General features: G+C 41.7%; 1 protein-coding gene across 1 annotated transcript in view; it reads left to right on the top strand.

Moving 5' to 3' along the window:
- Positions 1-20,702, top strand: part of rgs12a (regulator of G protein signaling 12a) — a 37,547-nt gene that overhangs the window by 5,656 nt on the left and 11,189 nt on the right. The window contains exons 3-8 of the mRNA XM_062444655.1: positions 83-175; positions 15,526-15,547; positions 17,795-17,964; positions 18,741-18,833; positions 19,610-19,753; positions 20,435-20,617. Of these exons, the coding sequence (XP_062300639.1) occupies positions 83-175; positions 15,526-15,547; positions 17,795-17,964; positions 18,741-18,833; positions 19,610-19,753; positions 20,435-20,617 (705 nt within the window). The remainder of the gene's footprint in view (positions 1-82; positions 176-15,525; positions 15,548-17,794; positions 17,965-18,740; positions 18,834-19,609; positions 19,754-20,434; positions 20,618-20,702) is intronic.

The following is a 20,702-nucleotide window of genomic DNA, read 5'->3' as shown; positions in this document are numbered from 1 at the left end:
GACTGTTGAAGTATACAAAGTTATCATGAGTGTGTATTGGTTATTGTGTCCTTTCTAATGAATTTCTCTTGTGTTGTGACAGGGCTCCAGGTTTTGGGTTAAGGGGGTTCTACGCGCCTCCAAACGCCGCCCAGCTAAACGTCTCAGCCTGGCACGATCTCTAGATGATCTTGAGGTAGGCGCCACAGTCTTTTTCCTATCATTGGTTTTGCTAAGACGTTGGATGTCTGTAACTTTTCTTTTTATTGTTTAAACCAGACCTTGATGAAGTTTTTTTTAAAGTTTTTGTCCTTGCTGCCATTGTTTTTCTTCAACAGAGTTGTGTCAAAAATGATAAGCAGCGGCAGTGTTTTGTAGGAAGTGAACCACATTTTTTTCCATCGCTAGTTTTCTTGAATATGTATGTATATTTTTATTTTTCAGTCCTCTGCACTTTCACTTCTGCTCAGCCTGTACACAGAAAACTTCGACAGTTAGACTTAATGTACACATTCAGTCCAACCATCCCCCCTCCTTTTTTTCATTCTGCTCCACTTTTCAGCTCTTTTTTAACCTTTCATTTCCGTTGCCTTGAACTCTCCGTTTTGCTGCTACACTTGCGGCAAGCGGTGGCTCACAAAGTGGTCTTTGTGCGGACCAGAGGCATGGTCCTGTTTGTTTGGGCTTTGCTAACGAGCACTGCTTCACGACCGAATATCACGCTCGCATTCTCTCATATTAATGTTGCCCAGTAACTCACGGACTCCCCCAAATACACGCATGCCTTTTTCAGACATCCCATAGTTGCTCAAAACGCCCCATGTACAGACACACACAAAAAAACAAGAGCAAGAAATGACACACTGTGCTGTATATCCATGCATTAGTCACAGTCGCACACAGACACACCCGCAGACCACACATTGCACTCAAAGAGGTGCGCTACAAACCTCCTCACAATTGTTCCAAACTCACACTTAAACAGCACTGTTGTTATGAAGCTTCAGGGTCTTAGCAGTCTGCCCCAGATGTACCGCCGCAGGATTAGAGATGGCTATAAAAGGTTACAACAGCTGCATAACATCTATGCCCTCTGTCATTGTTGATTTATGTAATCAAAAGTCCACGACCCCCCCATATCCTTTCTGTATCCTCAAATGACAAAAAACTTCTTTTGTTTTTGCTTTATTCTGACAATTTCTGGGCAGTGTGTCCGGTAGAGTTACAAGCTTTTAAACAAGTAATAAATTGTGCTTTTTTTATTATTTTATAGCTGAGATACAAGTCGCCTGATGGTGAGAGTTCCCCTCACCATGTGTTTTTTGTTTTTCCTATTTAGCTGCCATGTCTCCTCAGCAATTGCTAATTAGGTGCTATCAATAGTAAAATTAATAGTGATTTTTACCTTTGTCTCTAAATGACACAGCTGTCGTTGTGAGACATTCATTCCTGATTTCTGTGAAGTTGAAATGTAACTGAGAAGCTATCAATTTTCTATTCTACACTTCAAGTATCGTCAAGTTCTCTCTTTCTTATACCGTAGAGTTTGTTTTTATTCACCTGTGATAATACGTGGACTTCACAGCTCTCCCCTATCAGCAGCTATTTTCGAAACTAAACTGGGTGAAACAAGCTCGAGCTGGTTTGACATGATATACTATGTCAGTCATGTCAAGAAAAAACAGTGACCTTTTCCACGCTAGCATCAAGGGTAATGTGATTTCTGTCCATAGTCAAGCTCTGACATGTCCGCTGTAAAAGGACGACTTTAAACAGATGAACTAAGCTGAGTTTGATTTGGCAGCCGTGTATTGTGGAAAATGCAATGTGAGCTTCCATATGATGGCATTTATTTTTAGATTAATGAGCTATCAGTGTGATTTTTCATTGTTAGGCTTATTTTGTGTGGGATTGGCTCATCACACACTAACCACTTTGAAAGCCTCATAGTTTAATCAAATTATTTCTGATTGTCTGCATTTGGTTTTCAGGACAGAACCATCATTTTTGTTTATATAAAATATCTTTTAATGAAAAATAAAGAATTTTAATTTAAGAATGTACAGCAAGTCATCTGTTGCAAAGGAAACACCAGTGTAGAAATTAAGCATTTGGTCAATTAATTGATCAGGGAACCAACAGACAATTAATTGCCAACTATTTTGAGAATCAATGAGTTGTTAAAGTCATTTTTGAAGCAAAAATACTGATCATTTGTTGCTTCCAGCTTCTCAAATGTGATAATTTGCTGCTTTACTCTCTTTTACATAATTTTAACACTTACATACTGTTCATATTCTGACTCATACCAATCAGTCTCTACACCAATTCACATTCATAAATTCCCCATCAGTCATTAATAAAGAGTGTATTCTATTTATTTATAATATATAGTCATTTAAAATCACTATTTTATGGACCAGGAGAACATTTTATAGAATATAAAGAATACAGCAACAGGTTTGAATGCAGATTTTTGAAAAACAAGTCAAATTTAGACATTTTCATACATATAAATTAAAATAATTATGCGTTTTTGTATAGTCAGGGTCACATTAGAAAAAGTCCACCTATAGTAAATGAGTATTGGGTGTTTTTACAGCTCTTAAATGTAAAGAATGGGTCAAATGTGACCCTGAACAGTATTTAAGGGTTAAATTGAATCTTTGCAGACAAAAAAATATAATGTAAAGATATTTCCTTCAACATTTTTCTCAATTTCTTACATAGCTCGTATCAAAACACAGCCAGGAATTCTTTCTATTTCCATTCATACAGTTTCAACATACTCACTGCGGTGATCCACCCAGTGCAATCACTACCCAGTCAGTTGTTTGTTTTTGCTCACGGCCATATCAGTTGCACAAGCGAAGGGTGAAGATTGTTTGACATTACATTCTCAAAATTTGCATGTGGTCCAACATCTTGTACCATTAAACGTTTTTGTAGAAATCTTACATAATTGTACAAAACCACCTCCAGGAGAGTTTAGAATATTGCCAAGAAAGCATCAAACATGTTGGAGCTACTCAGACCACATCTAGTTGAGGACGATAATTTACCCGTGAAATATAATATTGTGGCAGGCATATACATTCCAGGTAATAATACCATAGTGGATGTTTCATGGTCGTTAAAGGCAATTAGATCCTTACCTTGCCCCTGGGGCTTTCATTTCAAGGGCTGAGCTTCACCCTGGGTTCATGGTCACAGATCAGTCGGTGCACTTCTAAAAGCCCCTTTTGTCACAAACAAACCTCAGCCCTTCTAATGGCATCACCAATTATCTCCTCATACATATGCAAAGGTTGGTGGTTTTTACTTTTGCATCAGATGTGGAGAATAGCTTTTGATTTTCCTAGAGGCAGCCAAATATGAAGTTTGATACTGTAATCTGTTGAGAAGTTGTGCATCAAATTCAAAACTAGAGCCTGAAAACGTATCGAGCCATTGAGTTAAACTAAATTGTTGACCTTAAATGACTCCTCGCTCATCTATATTCAGTGATAGCAGTGCTGCTATGTGCTAAAGGGGGTGTGTTTGTGTTTGGTTTCCGCAGCACTTTCTAACTTCTATGTCGTGAAGGATGTTTTTCAAGGACTGTTCTCACGCTACGTTTTTGAAAACAAAACAATGACAAAAAAAATCAGTGATAAGCTCTCCGTCACTGCATTGCATCTGGACTCACAAGGACACCGTGAGACTATTTTGGAGGTCACCACCAGTGCTCGGGGCAGACCCCTGCGGATAACCCCTGTATGTGGCCTCGCTGCATGATGCGGACGAGCCCAGGACAATTTGAAACGCGTGTAGCTTTTTCCACGGTCGCCGGTTTTGCGTCACAGCGGCTAGTACAGGATGAGCAAACGCTTGTTATTTTCTGCACGTTACAAAAAGCTCTGACACTTAGCGTTTGCAACCCACACACCAAGTCAGAAAGGCATCGATATATATATATATAATCCTGTGTTTTTGGATGGGTTTCAATGTGCGCCTCTCTGGCTCAGCAGAGGTTGAATGAAATTGGAAATATGATATTGAGTTTGTGCAGATTTCTGTGATGAAGAGTATTTTGATGCACGCTGAGCTTTTATTCTCAGATCCCCTTATGTTCGGGCATGTCGACAAATGTGCCGCTTTGTACCCCTGCGTCTTATTTCCACACAGAGATGTTCAGATCCCAACTGCAGATGCCCCCACATCACCTCACCTCACCTCACAGTTCCACCACTATAAGCCTATTTCTTCTTCAACACCGACTCTTCGTCTGCAGCTCCGAGCAGATGCTGTGCACATGCAACGCTCAGCAGATGACGGTGTGTTCAACTTCGCTCCGTCTTCCCCACTGACTCCGTCTTCTGAGTCTGACGTGTCGCTGCTTGTGAACACATCTGTTAATGTGAGCCCTTAGTTAAGGCGCTCTGTTTTTACTCAGTGCCCTGCTGAGACATTTTGGGGGCTCCTCTCTTGCGCCGTGCGCCCTTTTTTCCTTTTAGGTGTGGAGACATTAGCAGCTCTTGTTTGCACGCCTTCGGGTAATAGATCTATCCTGTGGGCGTAGCAGAAACCAAGAGAGGGCATGAAGACACAGAGACGGGGAGGGAGGTAAACACAGAGGGAAAGAGGAGGAATTTACAGCACACAGAGAGAGAGAGAGAGGAAGGTAGAGCGAGCGAGAGAGGGAGAGAGAGAGGAACCGGCAGCAGAGGAAGAGAGAGGGAGCTTTTGAACTCCCAGTAGCTGTCAGGATTTTCGTCTCTCCTCTCCTCCCCTGTTTGAGCTCAGTCTCTCTCAGCACTGAAAGCACAGATTCGCAACACGCACCGCGGAGCTCCAGCGGATGGACCCGTTTACACACACCAGGCGTCTGGAGCAGCAGCGCTGAAGAAGAGCCAAACGCACGCACACAGCGCCATACATGGAGCAAACTTTAACTCTCAACTCTGTAAGTCTTGTCATGAAAAATCACGGAGTCTTCATTCTTTCGCCCTGTTCTTCACTTCTCCTCTGTTTGGTGATGCCATCTTCATCTTTCACACTAGTGGTATCTTCTCTGCTGACCCTTTACTTTTCCTTCTTTGGGCTCTTTGTAGCTCCTGTTGTTGCCTTTTGAGCGGCATACAGTGGTTAGCTTGTGTGGTCTGTCAGAGGAATGTTTTGACCAGTGCCAGCTGAACTCTCATGTGCAGTATGACACACACTGCACCGCTGTATACAGCAAAATGTGGTCCAGCATCTATATCAGGACGCACGCTGACTTTAAATTAGACGTTATACTAAAGGGGGGTTTTGTGAAGTGACCCAGGATTATTGAGCTGCACATCAAGGGTTGCTTATGGGCCTTTTGAATGTGTGCGCTCTGTTGCACTCGCCCCTGAGAAATTGACCCTTTTTTTTTTTCTTAAATCAATCGGCGGCATTAGTGAGAGGTTAGATTTGGTGTGAAAGGGGAAGCAGAGATCGTGGCGGGGGGATTGTGTCAGATTGAATTAAATCGTCAGCGAATGTTCAGTTGTGTTTTGTGTTTTTTAGGTTGGCATGTAACAGCCGCAGTTGAGTTTGAACTTGAAATGGTTGCCTGTGTTGTTTTTTTTCGCCTTGCCGCTGTTGGCTCTGTGCAGGCATGTCCCCGTTCTGATTCACCACTTTATCTCTAAGCAACCTTTGCTAAAATATGTCTCCTTTTTTTTTTTACTGTATGGTCTTATACAGTGTGTCTTAAAGGAGCTGGTACATGCAAGCAACCAGCCTACATGCACATGTTGAGTTATGATTATTATTAATATTATAACAGTTGCTAAAATTAGATGCCATACATCATTATATGAATTTCCCCCCTTTTTTTTTTTTGATGTGGGTGTTATGACTTGAGAAGATGAGCAAGAATCGTGTGTTCTCGGGGATTAGCTGTAGATGCAGGAGAACACGACGCACTTTTATCTCACTGACATCACATGGCCAGCTCTGGAGTGTGGGTGGACAGTTGCGCTCACGAAATGTGTCCTTAGGCTAGCATTACAGGATGCAAAGACTAAAGCTACAGCCTGACATTTTCTAAATGTCTCTCCACTATGATTCTTTTTCTTCTTTTCTCCTCCTGCAAGAGTTTTTTTTTTAGTTTTTTTTATTGCAATTACACAGACAGCTCTCTCCAAACCCACTGACTGGAAAAACAGTACATTAACAGAGCAAAACTTGAGCAGAAGTTATTTAACTGTCCAGCTGCTCCGGGTATGAATATGCAACAGCCAATAACCAGATGACCAGATGTGGCTGTGGTTGCTGAGTTTGCTGTATGACCAAAACTGTAACCACGGAAAATACCCGCCGCCTCGCCATCTCTGGACGGACACGCACTGCAGCTCCGCTTTTGGCGGTTGTCACACCAACACTATGACGTCATCTATCAACATTAAGGATTATGATATATTTTTTAGGTTAACCACACAGCTTCACGTTATGCCCTGCTGATTGGCTTGTAGGGAATGCTGTCCTAGCCAGGATGTGTATTCGATGTGATACCCAACTTCTGGAAATGATTCATCGTCCACACATTGTTTACCTTCCTCAATTATACTATTATTAAGTTTCTCCACTTCACTGAAAGATAATTTATTGCCAAGGGTGTGGAGGTTACTCAACAAGGAACGGCCTTAGAGCTGCCAAAGACTTTTATCACCTCCTTGGTAACAGTTTAGACATGTTTGGGATACAGTGGGCCGCTCACGTTCAACTCTTTACCTCACACCCGTGGTAGCTCAGACGACGACGGGGCGCGTTTGATTCATGGCTTGGACGTTGAGCAAGACAGCCTGTCTTGTTTGAATTGGAGAGGATTGCAGGGAGTTTGAGAAAGTGAATGCAGTTGGTATCTTTTCGTCCTTGTGTTGGCACAAGACGCTGCAGAAACAGGCCAAGGTCTGTTCTACGTGCGCTGTGCAAGTCATAAACAAGGATTGTCAGGGCGGCCATGTTACCCTCACTGTGATAGTGTGAGGGATTGGCTTTACTCTCTACTCTACGGCAGCCGAAAAAACTAACTTTCACTCGTGAACTATTTCTGTAACGTCTTTTATTTCATGGTCAACGATGAAGAAACAGGAAATATCTATTTATATAATTTGATTATTGCATCACATGCTAGTTGAGTAAAATGTTACATATTTTTCATGTTGTGACCTGCAGCATGTGTCCTGAAATTTCTAAAGGTGGTACATATGACAGCTGACCTGAAATGCAAATTAGTAGTATGAGTAATGCTAGATTAATACCATATTATAGAAAACATATGCTTAAGCAAAAAAGTGGCTCTCTGCCTGTAAGTCTCAAATGTACCTAGAGGAATACTACATTTTTTGCCGCTGTGAGCATTGACATTAACTTGTCGCCATGCCAAACACCCATAAAGACTGAATAGCATCCTATATCCCTCAGCCTAAAGGGTTAAATTTAAACCAAACTTGTCTCTTTCCTTTCTTTCACAGTCTCACTCAACCAGCTCAGGTTCCCTGCATGACCAAAAGGATTAGACAAGTAGGCTGGAAAGTCAGAAGGACTTGCACAGGAAGCAAACAATCATGGCAGCTCCTCATCAGTGGCGAGGTATAGCGTTGTACACATCCAGAAGGCAGATATTGATTCATATCATGCAACAAACAGGCACCCAGACTTTTCATAACACTGTACACTGAGTTTGGTGGAAAATAGGGGGGGGAGTCAGTGAGCTAATTATAAGTGTCAGGTTTCAGGTTGGAAAGTCCATTTTGGGTGTTTTTTATGGAAGAGAAAGAGCAGTATGAGGGTGTGGTTGCATCTTATGTGGTTCACCCACCTCAAGCCCTCCAGGCTCATGTGAATACAGCGTCTACGATAATACATTGAAAAGGGAGGGGTTGTGGTCCCTGGTTCTAGTTTCCCTCTCTGAAGTTATCTTATCTTTGTGAGGTTCAGCTGGGCCTGTAAATGGATAAATAACGATCACTCATTTTTATGTAGCATTTCTTCCTTCCAACTAGTCCACCTGTGGTGTGCCAAGATTCATGTTTATTAACTTTGGGTTCAAGCAAAGTTAAAGCCACATTACTGTAAAAAGTTGGGAAAGACTGATATTGGTTTCCTGACCCTGCAAGAAGTAGAACAGCAGAGGGAAAAAAGGTAAACATCTCCATTCAGAGGAATGCTAACACTCCCTGTCAGCCTTTTTTTTCTTTCTTTTTTTATCAGCAACAAGTGGCTCACTCGCCCAGCAGCAACACTGTACAAATCATAGTAATGACACTTTAATCCAGACAGGAGAGGAGCCGTACCCATCTGTTGTGGTAAACTGGTTAGAGTTGAGGAACAGGCAGTAGATTACTGCTGATCAGGAGGATTAAGAGATGAAACGCATGTTGACGGTGGGCTCTGTTTGCATGCAAATGGCTCATGTCTTGAAAGACATGGAGAACAACTCATTTGTTAGCTGAGGGGGATTACACTTGAAAGCCACCTCCACGGATGTCTGGACTCTTTACTTGGCTCAAGACACACATCCTCCCAGTGTTGTTGTAAAGTCCTCATTTTGTTTATTTAATAGGAAACTCATTTTAATAGATTCATGTTAGATTAAACATGATTAAATCACAACTACCCATTCACCTCTTGGTATTTAGTCTCATCTACTTACATCTGAATTGGTAACCAGTTATTTAATGTTACATTTCTTGTTTCTTTTTATGTAAATCTTTAAAATACTATAAGTCTATCAGTAAAGGTGAAATAATGATCTTGATCAACAGATTCAAAGAATGTTTTTTCAGGTCTTTGATGGTAAAGATCAAAAAGTTACATAAATATTTTTGATTTGCAGTGACTACAATGCTACATGCACACCTGTAAAGCCACCTGGGACTGCTCAGTTAGTTGCAAAACACTTTTATTTAATCTGAAATTCAAATTCAGGATGATTTGTGCTATGTTAAAGAAGATTTAAACCAAAAATCACAAGCCTTCTGATTTCATATTTTCGATGTAACAATAAAACTCAACTCCGTCGGTTTGACTCATATCATTGAGACAAAAATAACTTGCAAGAACATTTGAAACTCAATTAGATCACAAGGGAGGTGAAATTATATCACTGACATAAGTTCTGAGGCTCTTGTGATCGAAATAGGATTAATCAATAGAGCATGACAACAAGTCACATATTAAGATATTAACTATACACTGATTGTGAAAATATGTTGTGGTTGTTTGAAAGGACTGAATAGAGTTGCTCAGTCCTTGATCCGTGAAAATAATGCTGATAGCAAATCTAAGGGGACGCTAATTGTGTTCATATTGTTTACCATTCCTGGTCCCTTAGCATCACATAAGCATGCGGACCTCATCAGTTCCTCGCTAATGTGTGTCTGGTGGATTTGCTGCGATAAACAAGATTTCTCACAGTAAAAACAGAGTCACACTCTGTAACCTTCAAAAAACACTCAAACACGAGGTTGTCTGTCTACACGATCGTCGCTTAGATATTGTCAGAGGAGTTTCATAATTCTCTAAAGAAGTCTCTTTCTCCGCTTCTCACTCCTTTCTCGGTTGGGAAAGAAATGTCTCTTCTTATCAGTCACCGCACCCTTGCATCCCTCCCTTAAAAGGAAGTTGCCTCCATGCGAAGCTCTTTCTTGATGTTATTTTCAGGGAATAGTCTGCCACAGATAGCAGGCCGAGATTATTTTCCGTCTTCGGTCAAGATTGCCCGATGGAGAGCTTGACATGCAATTAGATGTCTTGTGACAAGCAGCGCCCATTGTCGCAGTGAAGTCTGTCTAGAAATGTTTAACAAATTGATTCAATCAAACGGAGGCTCAGAGCTCACGTGAAAGCTGTTTATTTCATGGCAGACTGTCGTCAGTCAGCAACATAAAAGAAATAAATAGAGAAATGCTTTTGCTGATGGCATTTTGGTTTGAAAAGTTCCAGCATGCTTTGCTCTTATAGATGTGCTCACCTGGCTGCAGTGAACTTTCCGCCTCCGGGGGGGGGGGGGTCAAAGGCCAAAAGTAGACCTGAAAGGCTTAAATACAGCATTCTGTGTCCTGGCCACAATTATAGATGACTCAGCTCAGTCCCCTGAATAGCTTCTAATTACTGCATGTCTGCATCACTGCATACATGAAACCATACACAATCTGTCTTCCTGTGGCCCAATGAAGTATGCACTACTGTATGTAATAGTCTGCATAGTGTGGTGTTTTTGTGTCAGTCTATCTAAAGAAAATCTTACTTTTAAAGGAGATTCTGCTACCTTTAAGTTTGGAAACATAAAGAGGAAGTAGGACATTTCCCCACAGACTTTATAAGACTTTATATAATATTTTGGAGATATTCATGGGGCTGTCTCAAAGCTTTTATTTCTTTCAGCTGAGAGTAGCTTGTTAATTTATGTTGTGGTTTACCTTATCGATTAAATTGAGCTTGTACAGACTACTCTGTTATTTCTGTGAATGCGCAATGTACCCAAAACCCAGTTTGAAGAAATAAGTAAAAGATGGAAATGGAACATGGCGTCTTAAGGCCTCAATGTGCTTCAAAAGAAGTGCTCGTGGGATTCGAACAGTGTCTGAAATCATCAGATGTCGGATGGACGTTTTCCGAAACAGGCAATCCGACAGTAATGCAGACTGTGCTTCACGCAGTGATTGGTTGGGTGTGCAGAGGTGGGAAAGTAGGCAGGATTTTACATGAGAACTTCCGTCACTTTTTATGTGTACAAGCGAGTGCAACACATGAATACCTTCGGGAAGAGACAATCTGAAAGTGCGAGTGGAATAACCTAGATTCCTTGAAGCGTACTGAGACTTTTTTTCTGTCAGTATTTCCCCGATGTGCCCCCTCTCTCTTTCATATGTTCATATGTACATGTATGATAACACGCCCCCTCCCATAAGACGTGAGCTGTCATCTGTGACTCGCCTGTCAGGGAGACCAGATTGGCCCCTCCGAACCATTAACACAGCACCACGCACATATGAAAAAACATCCAATTTCCAAAGTGATAGACCATGTAGAAATCTAATTAAACGCGGGGAAATCTACCGTGAAAACCAGGCTGTTAATAAACGCTGCATCTGATCCATTATTTACGGCAAAATTAAGACTAAAGAATACTAGCTCTTTTGTCACGAGAAAGCCTGAGAATGTGCCACCCATGCTTTGATAATAATTGTCGGTCCAGAAACAGTCGGCATAGCTGATTGTAGAGATTTGCTAGAAATGTGGAGGCACGGTGCTGCAGCGGAGACGGGGAGCGATGCCAGAATAAAAACCTATTTTCTTTTTCTGGTACATGAGCTAAATTGCTCGCAGAAAACACCAATTGACACGATTATCGGGGGCGTACGAACGGCTCTCTGTGACAGCAGATAATGAAGCTCGGAGTTCAATTTGTGGGCTAGCAAACTTTTCCTTTTTCTTTTTCTTTTGATTAAACAAAATTCATATGGTTTCAATTTATCCTGACTGGGTATTTTCTCTTTTTCTTTCATGTAAGGAGAGAGCACCCCGGCTGGAAACAAAAGCGAGGGGAAAGGCCAATGTGGTTTTGACAGAGCGAGCGTGTGTGTTTTTGTGAGGGGAACGAAGGGGGGTTTAATTCATCTGATTCCCTCATGCCACTGTGGCAAAGGCTGTATGTATTGTCAGGCGGGTTACCATAGCAACAGCTGCAGAGTAAGGAAATCTTTCTTTCCTCCTATGTACCCCCCTTCCCCTCCTCCTTCTCCCTTCTCTCCCTCCTTCTTTCTGTCCAGTACCATGTCACATTTCTGCCTCTTTCTCCCTCCCTCTCTTTCCCTCTCTCTGACTTGTACAGACATGGTTTGCAGAGTTTTTGGGTGGGGAATGTTCAGGTATGCGTTCGCACACACACACACATATTCTGTCTGTGAGCTGCTTGTGTAGCAGACTAGAGAACAATGAGTCTCAAAAAGAGACTTTCTTTCAAGAGGACGTGGAACTTCAACACTGTAAGTAAACTGTGGCCGAGCCTCCTCTTCCTCCCGCGTATGAAGTGGGGAGCCTCCTTTTGTTCAGTCAGCTGTTTTTCTCATTAATCTCCCTCTTTGTCGCTCGTCTCGCTCCAGCTCTGAACAGCTGTTTGAAGCGGTGGGGACCGGTGGTTTGTTTGTGATTTGTTTGCGGGGTGCTCGAATCAGCCTTGACTTGTGTAGAAGTTTAGAAGAGGCTGTTTTTTAAATCTCGACTAAAGTGATAAAAAGGGTAAATCTCAACCCTGTTTTGAAGGCAACAACATGCCTAAACAAGCCCAAAAGATGAAGAACTCACTTTTGAAACATCAGAAACTCTCTCTGTGAGAGGTGTCAACGGGTGACATTAACATTTGAGAGTGTGCGGTGTACCTTTCAACTTATTTGGCATTGAGAAAAGTTTGTTTTTGTCTCAGTGGCTCAGTTCAGATCATACACATAAATCTGTCATGGTGTGATCATCTACGTTCCTTCAGCATGTGGTGTCTCGAGATGCCAGACTCTACGGCGTGGAGGCTGTACCACAGTAAAGCTGGAGGAGCGTTTTCCAACCGGAGAGCCAAATCTTGCTCTATTCTGAGCCAGGGTACTCGCTGTGACTCAAATTGTGATTTTTGTCCACTTGGTTGATAACAACCTAACGTGGACAACTTCAAGTTGGTTTCCAGCTGGGAAATGGGATAATTTGCAATATACCCTCATAGAGATCAAAGAGAGCCTGTACTGCTCAACAGCCACCCACAGTGGACCGGCTCGTTATGGGAGGTGTCAACAGAGGAAGGGAGTGTATGGACAAGAGGTGATGGTGTGCCTGGGTCATCACTTCAGCCTCATTGTAGGGGACTTGTGGGTAAGGAAGCAATAACAAGTTAAAAAACACACAGTGGTGTGTGTGGTCTAACCCCCGCTGCCTCATGAATACATACACACAACAGCCTCTGTATGTTTGCAGACCTAGTGAGGTAGACCAGGTATGCCTGTGTAATGTGATGTCATCACATTATTTTACTGAAACACTTCGTTATTAAATATTTATTAATATTTTTTAAATGACAGTTGTTGCTTAAGTCATTTAGAATGTACATATTTGCTGACTCTGATTTTATAACCTTTGAAACTGAATATTTGAACTGTTAGTCAATCAAATCAAGCAATTAGAAGACTGGGAACGTTTAAAGGGCAGTTTTCACTATTTTCTAACTTTTATACTTAATTAACAGTAATTTACAAGCAACCTTATTTGATAATAAAAATATAGTCTGACTTTAATTTAATAAGTTTTTAGTTACAGTAGCTCAAATATTTTGCAAAATTTCCATTCACTCTGACATTTACACATAGTTACACAACTTATGACGCCATGCATTAACATAACTCTCCTCTGACATGTATGTGGTATAAAAGAATTAGATATTACATCAACTGTGTGTCGAGCAGCATTGATTATGATTACTGTCACTCCCCCACTCGTATGTATCACTGAATAAGTGGAAGTTCCAATGTTACAGGAAGTAGACGTCAATCACATTTGTCATCTTAGACAGAAAAAAAACTCTCCATTTATAGTTTTTAAAGGTCCTGAAGTATTAATATTCCTTCTCATATACCACAATCTCAGCTTAGAGTCTTTGTTCAAAACCAAAACATACGTCACAATTTGTGATGTCTGTCTTGTTCCTTAAAATGAGACGCAGTCGCAACACATCTATATATTTAAGGTTTGAGGTTTAGCTGCTTTTAGATCCAAAGGGACAGGCAGATGGAGTGGGTGTCTCTCTCTCTCTCTCTCTCTCTCTCTCTCTCTCTCTCTCTCTCTCTCTCTCTCTCTCTCTCTCTCTCTCTCTCTCTCTTCTCACTCACTCACTCACTCACTCACTCACTCACTCACTCACTCACTCACTCACATCACTCACTCACTCACTCACTCACTCACCTCATCTCTCTCTCTCTCTCTCTCTGCTCTCTTCTCTCTCTCTCTCTCTCTCATCTCTCTCTCTCTCTCTCTCTCTCTCTCTCTCTCTCGTCTTCTCTCTCTCTCTCTCTCTCTCTCTCTCTCTCTCTCTCTCTCTCTCTCTCCCCTCTCTCTCTCTCTCTCTGTGCCGACTTCATCCATGCCACCATGATTACTGTACACATGCTAGCCACCGCAGAAGGGGGTGGCTCTTGGGTGTTGACTATGCGGGGGTTGGTCTCAGCAGCCGAGGAGTTGTAAAGAGCCTGTGACAGACAATTAGTGGTTTAGTGGTCTATGTCTGATAGAGCTTTTACATGTGGTCAGTCCCAAAATGGAAACGAGCTGTCACGTCATGACCCTGCTTTCAAATGGCCGGTTGCATCAACACAGACTTAAAAGAACGGGCTGGTCCACAATACGTCCAGATTTGTTCTAACGAACGATTGATCAAAGTGAAAACTACCAATTAAATCACATCTAACAGCAATTAGATATTATAATATGAATAAAGTCAGGCTGGAAAAAGACACCATTGTTTTAATGTCATTGTTCTATTATAAAAAATCTCCACAATCCAGTATTATGAAACAGCACTAAAGCACAAACTGCATGCACTGCTCACACCAAAGCATTAGCCTGGCAGTAAGTGCCTTGTTTAGACGTATCATCATCCTTGAATATTCACACTTTGAAGTGGCAGCTCAGAAAAAACACTCTTCTTGGAAATAGTCGCCTCGTTTCAGACGAATCCTCCAACGCGCTGATTTTTTCAAGTGTTCTTGGACCAAGCCCTGAGATGTGCCTCTCATATCCTCCCCCTGCATTTAAATATATTTTTCCACAACAGCGTCACAGTTTGGGGCATTAAATCTCTCTCTAATCATAATCACACTAATAGCTCTCACAGAAGCCCGATGCTGATGCATTGATTTCAAACTGAAGCGAGTAAATATTTGTTGATCCGCATAAGACATGGTTGGTGTTTTATTGAGCGTTATTATTTGACTATAATTACACTCAATTATGGAAACTGTGAAATGTTCGTGCAACACAAGGGTTCTTGTGTTGGTTGCCTTTAGTCAGGGACGTCGACACATGCATAAACCACTCACTCCCTGAATTAGCAAGTGAAAAGAGGACCATTACAGCCAGTGATGGCCTTTCAAGTAGTTCGGCTACTTGATGAGCTCTGATGGCAGTTAGCAGGAATGCATAGATTCAGGGCTGTGAGTGTGTGTGTGTGTGTGTGTGTGTGTGAGGATAAAACAAAATGAGGGGTGGGTCCTGGTGTGGAGGTGTGAACAGCTGTGCGTGATGGAGGCCAGGGGTCCACCCACTTACAAATTAATGGTCTTGTGAAAAGACCCAAGATCCAACCCCTTCCCAATAGCATGCAGTCTCAGTCACTCACACACACACTCACACACACACCACAAAGAGACACACCTCAGAGCGACTGGTGGGATGCCTGGAGACACCCTGCTATCTGCACACTCTTCAGTCCCTTGTCTCAGCACAGGAGGTCATGAGGGCAGCCTCTCACTCATGTCTTTCTTTGTTCTCTTTCAGTCTGCTGCTTCCTCAGATGGCGGTGAGTACAATTCTTTTATTTATACTCTAACAAAAAAAACCCAACAACATTGAAACATGAACCTTTTGATATTTACTAGGGAGTGAAAGCTGTGTTAAGTAATGCTTTCACTCCTGAAACTGAATTTTTAATCTTTCCCCCTAATCATCCCCTCTCACTGACATAGTGAAAGTTTCTGATGTTGTCCAGCATGTAATTCTTTGTTCAGCATTTTCAGTGTCAGTTTCTGTGTTTTTATTTTCTCATTTTCTGCTCTACCCTCAAAACAGCACTTTGTAGTTGCTCAATAAAATGGTCTAATAAAAAAAAGACATTTTAATAAGGATGATGTATTCACTGTAGGCAGCATGCCTCATTAACAAAAGATGTTTGTTGAGCGTGGTTTGGGTTACAGTCGGGGTGAGTGTGTGTGTATGCTGTCTGGTCCTCCCTTTCATAGCAGTTTTAATAACATTTGCTAACAGGGTGACCTCTTAGTGCAGCTCTACTTTGCTTTCTAAAGCCACCTCTCTAACTGTGCAGCACACAATGCGGTGAACACGGATCCCAAAAGCCTCAGCCTTAATACATTAAACCAAGCCCAGGCATATTTTTAACAGGGACTTTCAGTGTCACTGACAAACAGGTCATTCGGCCTTATTGTAAAATGGGAAATTCCACAGTTTCTCTGATTGTACTCAACTCAGTGCCTGTGCAATTTTAAGGACACATCTACTGATTCACTTGGCCTAATTGCTAAGAAACAAGGATATACTGTTGGTTTTAAGGTCATGTTGAGGCCACATTAGTCATAATCTGAAAGGCCTCACTGTTGGACTGTCGGTGATGTCATGTTTTATTTACAGTGCTTTTATTTCACAACGACACAGTTGACCCCAACCTATTTGTAAATGCAGCCCACTTGTGCAGGCGTATTGGCAAGATGAAGATATGCAGCGCCGTACCTTACTTGACCCAGCTAGCAATTCTGTTCTCATCAGCAAATATAAACGCTGTTAGCGCTGGTTGCCCATGCCAACCGGTTAACTCTCTGCAGAATGACAAAAGCTATATCTGTAACAAGTCCTACTGTGTCCCTTTTGTTTTTTTTCCTTTTAACTGCTTTTCCCTGCTTGGTCGTTCAACAGTTCTCAAATGGCCATCTGTTGCCATGATAGCAGGTACTGTTCAGGGCTGTATTTTAGTAGACCCCCAAATCCCCGACCCTCACCCATTCTCCTTCCTTTAATCAGCTGTGACTCCTCTCTTTCTTCTCCTTTTATTCCGCTCCCTCTTTGCTCCTCTTTTACCAACTGAGTGACATCAGCATTTCTTCCTCATAGGACACAATCAGATCCATTACCCCTGAGCTCCAGTCTGGTCTCATAACCTGTTGTGAACTTTGACATTAGTTTATTGTGTAGCATTCATCGATGAGATGTTTAGCAACTAAAGAAAACCATTTGCTTTCTTCTCAACCCCCTTGGCTTTTGCCTTGTAGTGTAATGCATTTTCTGTTTCTAATTTTATTTGTTGCAGTTATAGGGCACCCATTTCCCTCTTCAAATAATCATTGTGTCTAGATAGATTTAGGATTAGTTCATCTCGCTTTGCTTTTCTTTTCTCTTCTCTTCTTTTAACTCCACTAGGATCAAGACTTTCATTAAATTGCTGGCAAATTATGTGTCTTTTACTTTACCCTCAATTTCCTCTGCCAAACTTAAGCCCTTAAGGAAATTGTTGAAAAGTTTGTATTGAGAGTTTGTGGTGAACTAGCTGAGCTTGATTATATTAGCGCTAGAACTAGACTCTGATATTGTTCCAACTATACACGTTTGGTATTTTGTGTTTTTTTTCCTCCTTGTCTACATTTTCACCAAATATCACAGACATGCCTACTTTTACCATGGATGTTTTTAGAGATGTGTATCAATGGAAGAAACTTTTCTTTCACAAATCATGTTTTTTATGGTTTCCTTAGCTGCCAACAAAATCTTTATCCATAAAAGCCATAAAAGCACGGATTAGTTCAGTTAGCCCTCTCAGAAGTTGAATGGAGGAATGTGGTTTCAAGAGTAAAGAAAACCAACACACACACACACACACACACAAACACACACACACACACACACACAAATCTAAAATCCACAGGAATATTTAAAAGGTTGAGAGGGCACACAAGAGGATGGCTCTAACATTCCCTCTGGCTGGAATTACCCTTTAACATTAGATCCTTTTAACCTTTACAATGCTATCTCATCTTTGCAGATTATAGTGGAGTCCAGTTGCAGGGATGCTGTAGCCAGAGCAGCCTGAACAGTAATGGCAGTCTTCCAGGAGCAGGAAGCCTTCGAGGGGTTCCAGAGCAGCGTGTGGCGAGCTGGGCCGCCTGCTTCGAGCGTCTGCTTCAGGATCCGGTGGGCGTGCGCTACTTCTCGGTAAGCTGAACTCGAAAAAAAAATATTGAAAAATTATCTAACATCTAATCTGGAGCCCTATTTCTGTACACCTGACACATGTCCAGTTCAGTATTCACTTTCTTTTAGCTTTATCTTGCTCTCCCCCAACCCCAGAGGGAAATATCTGTGTTTTTAGCTGCTAAATGCTCCACTATGCTCACCAGCAAGTCGCCAACTTTGTTCATCTTCCATTTAGTGATGGGAAAGTAGCGTACAGTCTTTTTACAAGAGCTTGTTTCACTTATTCTCACTATGTCTGGAAATGATGCTATGAGAGAGGTGCGAGTGATCCCAAACAGTAAATTTGCAGGACAGATAACCACAAAAATATTGATTTCCAGCAGCTTTCACAAATTCCAGGCTCTTGATAATTTGGTTCAGGTTCTAGTTCAGAACTACACATCCATATTCAACCCCAGTGAGTCCAGGCTTTTCATTAAAGTCACCACGTTGCTACCTCCTACATAATTGTCTTTACATGGAGCCCATGACAACATCAGAAAGCTCGACACTAAGTTCTGGCTCCTGGAACCACCTCTCTCCTCACCTTCCCTCAACACCGATCAGTGCTGCACTCGCCTACACTATCCTGCGCCTACACAGACGCAAGTCTTGTTCACAACATTACACCCAATAATTTATATCCTCACTACTGCTTTCAACAACAACACCAGAGCAGGAATGGAAAGAAGAAGAAAAAAAGTTACCACCAATTTGAGACCATATAGAAACTCTTACAATGTGTGTCTCCACAGGAATTCCTCAAGAAAGAATTCAGTGAGGAGAATATCTTGTTCTGGCAGGCCTGTGAATACTTCAGTCATGTCCCTGCAACTGATAAAAAGCAGGTAAGTCCACAGTATGCAGCTACACATGAAGTCACCACTTTTGGGTGCTTTTGGATATTGTTGTTCACTGTGAATTGACAAATCATGACACACTGTAAGCTTTTAACCACTGGGGAAATTCTATTCTTAAAAATGTACTGTATACACTGGATGAGCTACATTTGTCTTCATGTTTTAAGCTAAATGCTAACATTATCATGCTACCATACTCAAAATGGAAATGCTAACCAGCTGTTGGAAAGCAGGTATAATTTAAACCTCGTTCACCAATGCTTTTTATTGGGTTAACAAGTTTACATTTGAAATCAGGGCTAAAAAGTAACAAGTACAACTGATTCTGATGGGAATGTAAATAGTCTATAAATATTTAGTAATAAACCAAAGTACATTCATGGCAATCCATCAAATAGTTGTTGAGATATTTCAGTCTGAACCGAAGCAGTGAACAGACTGAGATTTATTTTTAGCCTCGTTATTAATATGGCTAAAAATTAACTGAGAAAGTCAGAAAATTAAACATGATTTTATGTAGATGAAATATGATTTCGAGTCTCTCCTGTCCTATTAATCATTTCTGACCTCTCAGATTTATCTTGTTACTATTGCTTTATAGTACAATAAGGTTCCAATGAGGCTAAGAACAAAGACTCAATCTAATCTGTATAGCAACCTTGAAACCTGATTCATTTGTGTGTAAAACACATTAATAAAATAGCAGATAAAAAGACATGTAGCAACGTGGTTTTCTACAGTTCTTATCACCGTCTTTCCTGCAGCTGTCCCAGAGAGCTGGAGAGATCTACAACAGCTTCCTGTCCAGCAAGGCCACCATGCCGGTCAACATCGACAGTCAAGCCCAGCTGGCCGACGACGTCCTCACCTCCCCACGGCCCGACATGTTCAAGACGCAGCAGCTACAGGTATCAACAAGGCAGCGGTTGAGCTCATTGATTAAAACACGACAATCTGTTTGATGATAAATAATGTTGTGTTTCCACATTTAGGCCCTCTCCTTGTTTAAGTTATTCAGTCGCACTTTCCTTCAAATGGAGATCAAGACATTTTTTAGATGGTATTAGGAGGGATTCTGTTTGCACTTGGGGGGGGGGGGGGGGGGGGTTCTCATCTAGCCTTTAGTCACTTTGCACAAGCATATTGGGTTCTTTTGGTGGCCATCTGGTTTTGTTTACGAAAGGGCTGTGAGGCTTTACCAGAGAGATAAACACAAACTGGCATACACCCACAGAGAATCTAGCGCATAATGTACACTTAGACACATAGACGTGCAGTCAGAGATCTGTATATTTTCGGCTTGCACACGGGCGTTATACAATGTTAACTGTCAAGACACCTGTCATAACATCAGCTGTAACCATGTGTTAAACACCAGTAGTTTCTTTATTCCCTTTTCTGTCTTTGTTTTAATTTTTTCCAAGTTACCCCCTAATTTTACTCGCCACATGGCTCGTTGTTTGTTTGGCCTCACCTCGTCATTTTCCTCTCTTAACACTTTTCACGAACCCGCATCATCCTCTGTCTGTCACCGCTCGTTTACTTACAAACACCACACACACTCACTCTTTCTCTCCCCCCCCCCACAGATCTTTAACCTGATGAAGTTTGACAGCTACTCACGATTCCTCAAGTCCTCGCTTTACCAGGAGTGTATACATGCCGAAATGGAGGGCCGACCCTTGCCAGATCCCTACCAGATCCCCTGCAGTCCTGCGCCGTCCAAACACAGTGCCAGCTCTGATCGCTCCAACCTCTCCACTCCGAAAAATGTACCAGTATAGCATTTTGACTGTTTTAAAGAGACTTGGATGGAAATATATGGTTAATCAGTTTTGCAGGTTAAGTACATATTAT

Source organism: Scomber scombrus, chromosome 23, assembly GCF_963691925.1.
Source record: "Scomber scombrus chromosome 23, fScoSco1.1, whole genome shotgun sequence".
In the NCBI taxonomy this organism is placed as follows: domain Eukaryota; kingdom Metazoa; phylum Chordata; class Actinopteri; order Scombriformes; family Scombridae; genus Scomber; species Scomber scombrus.
This window is presented reverse-complemented; position numbering and strand designations above follow the sequence as displayed.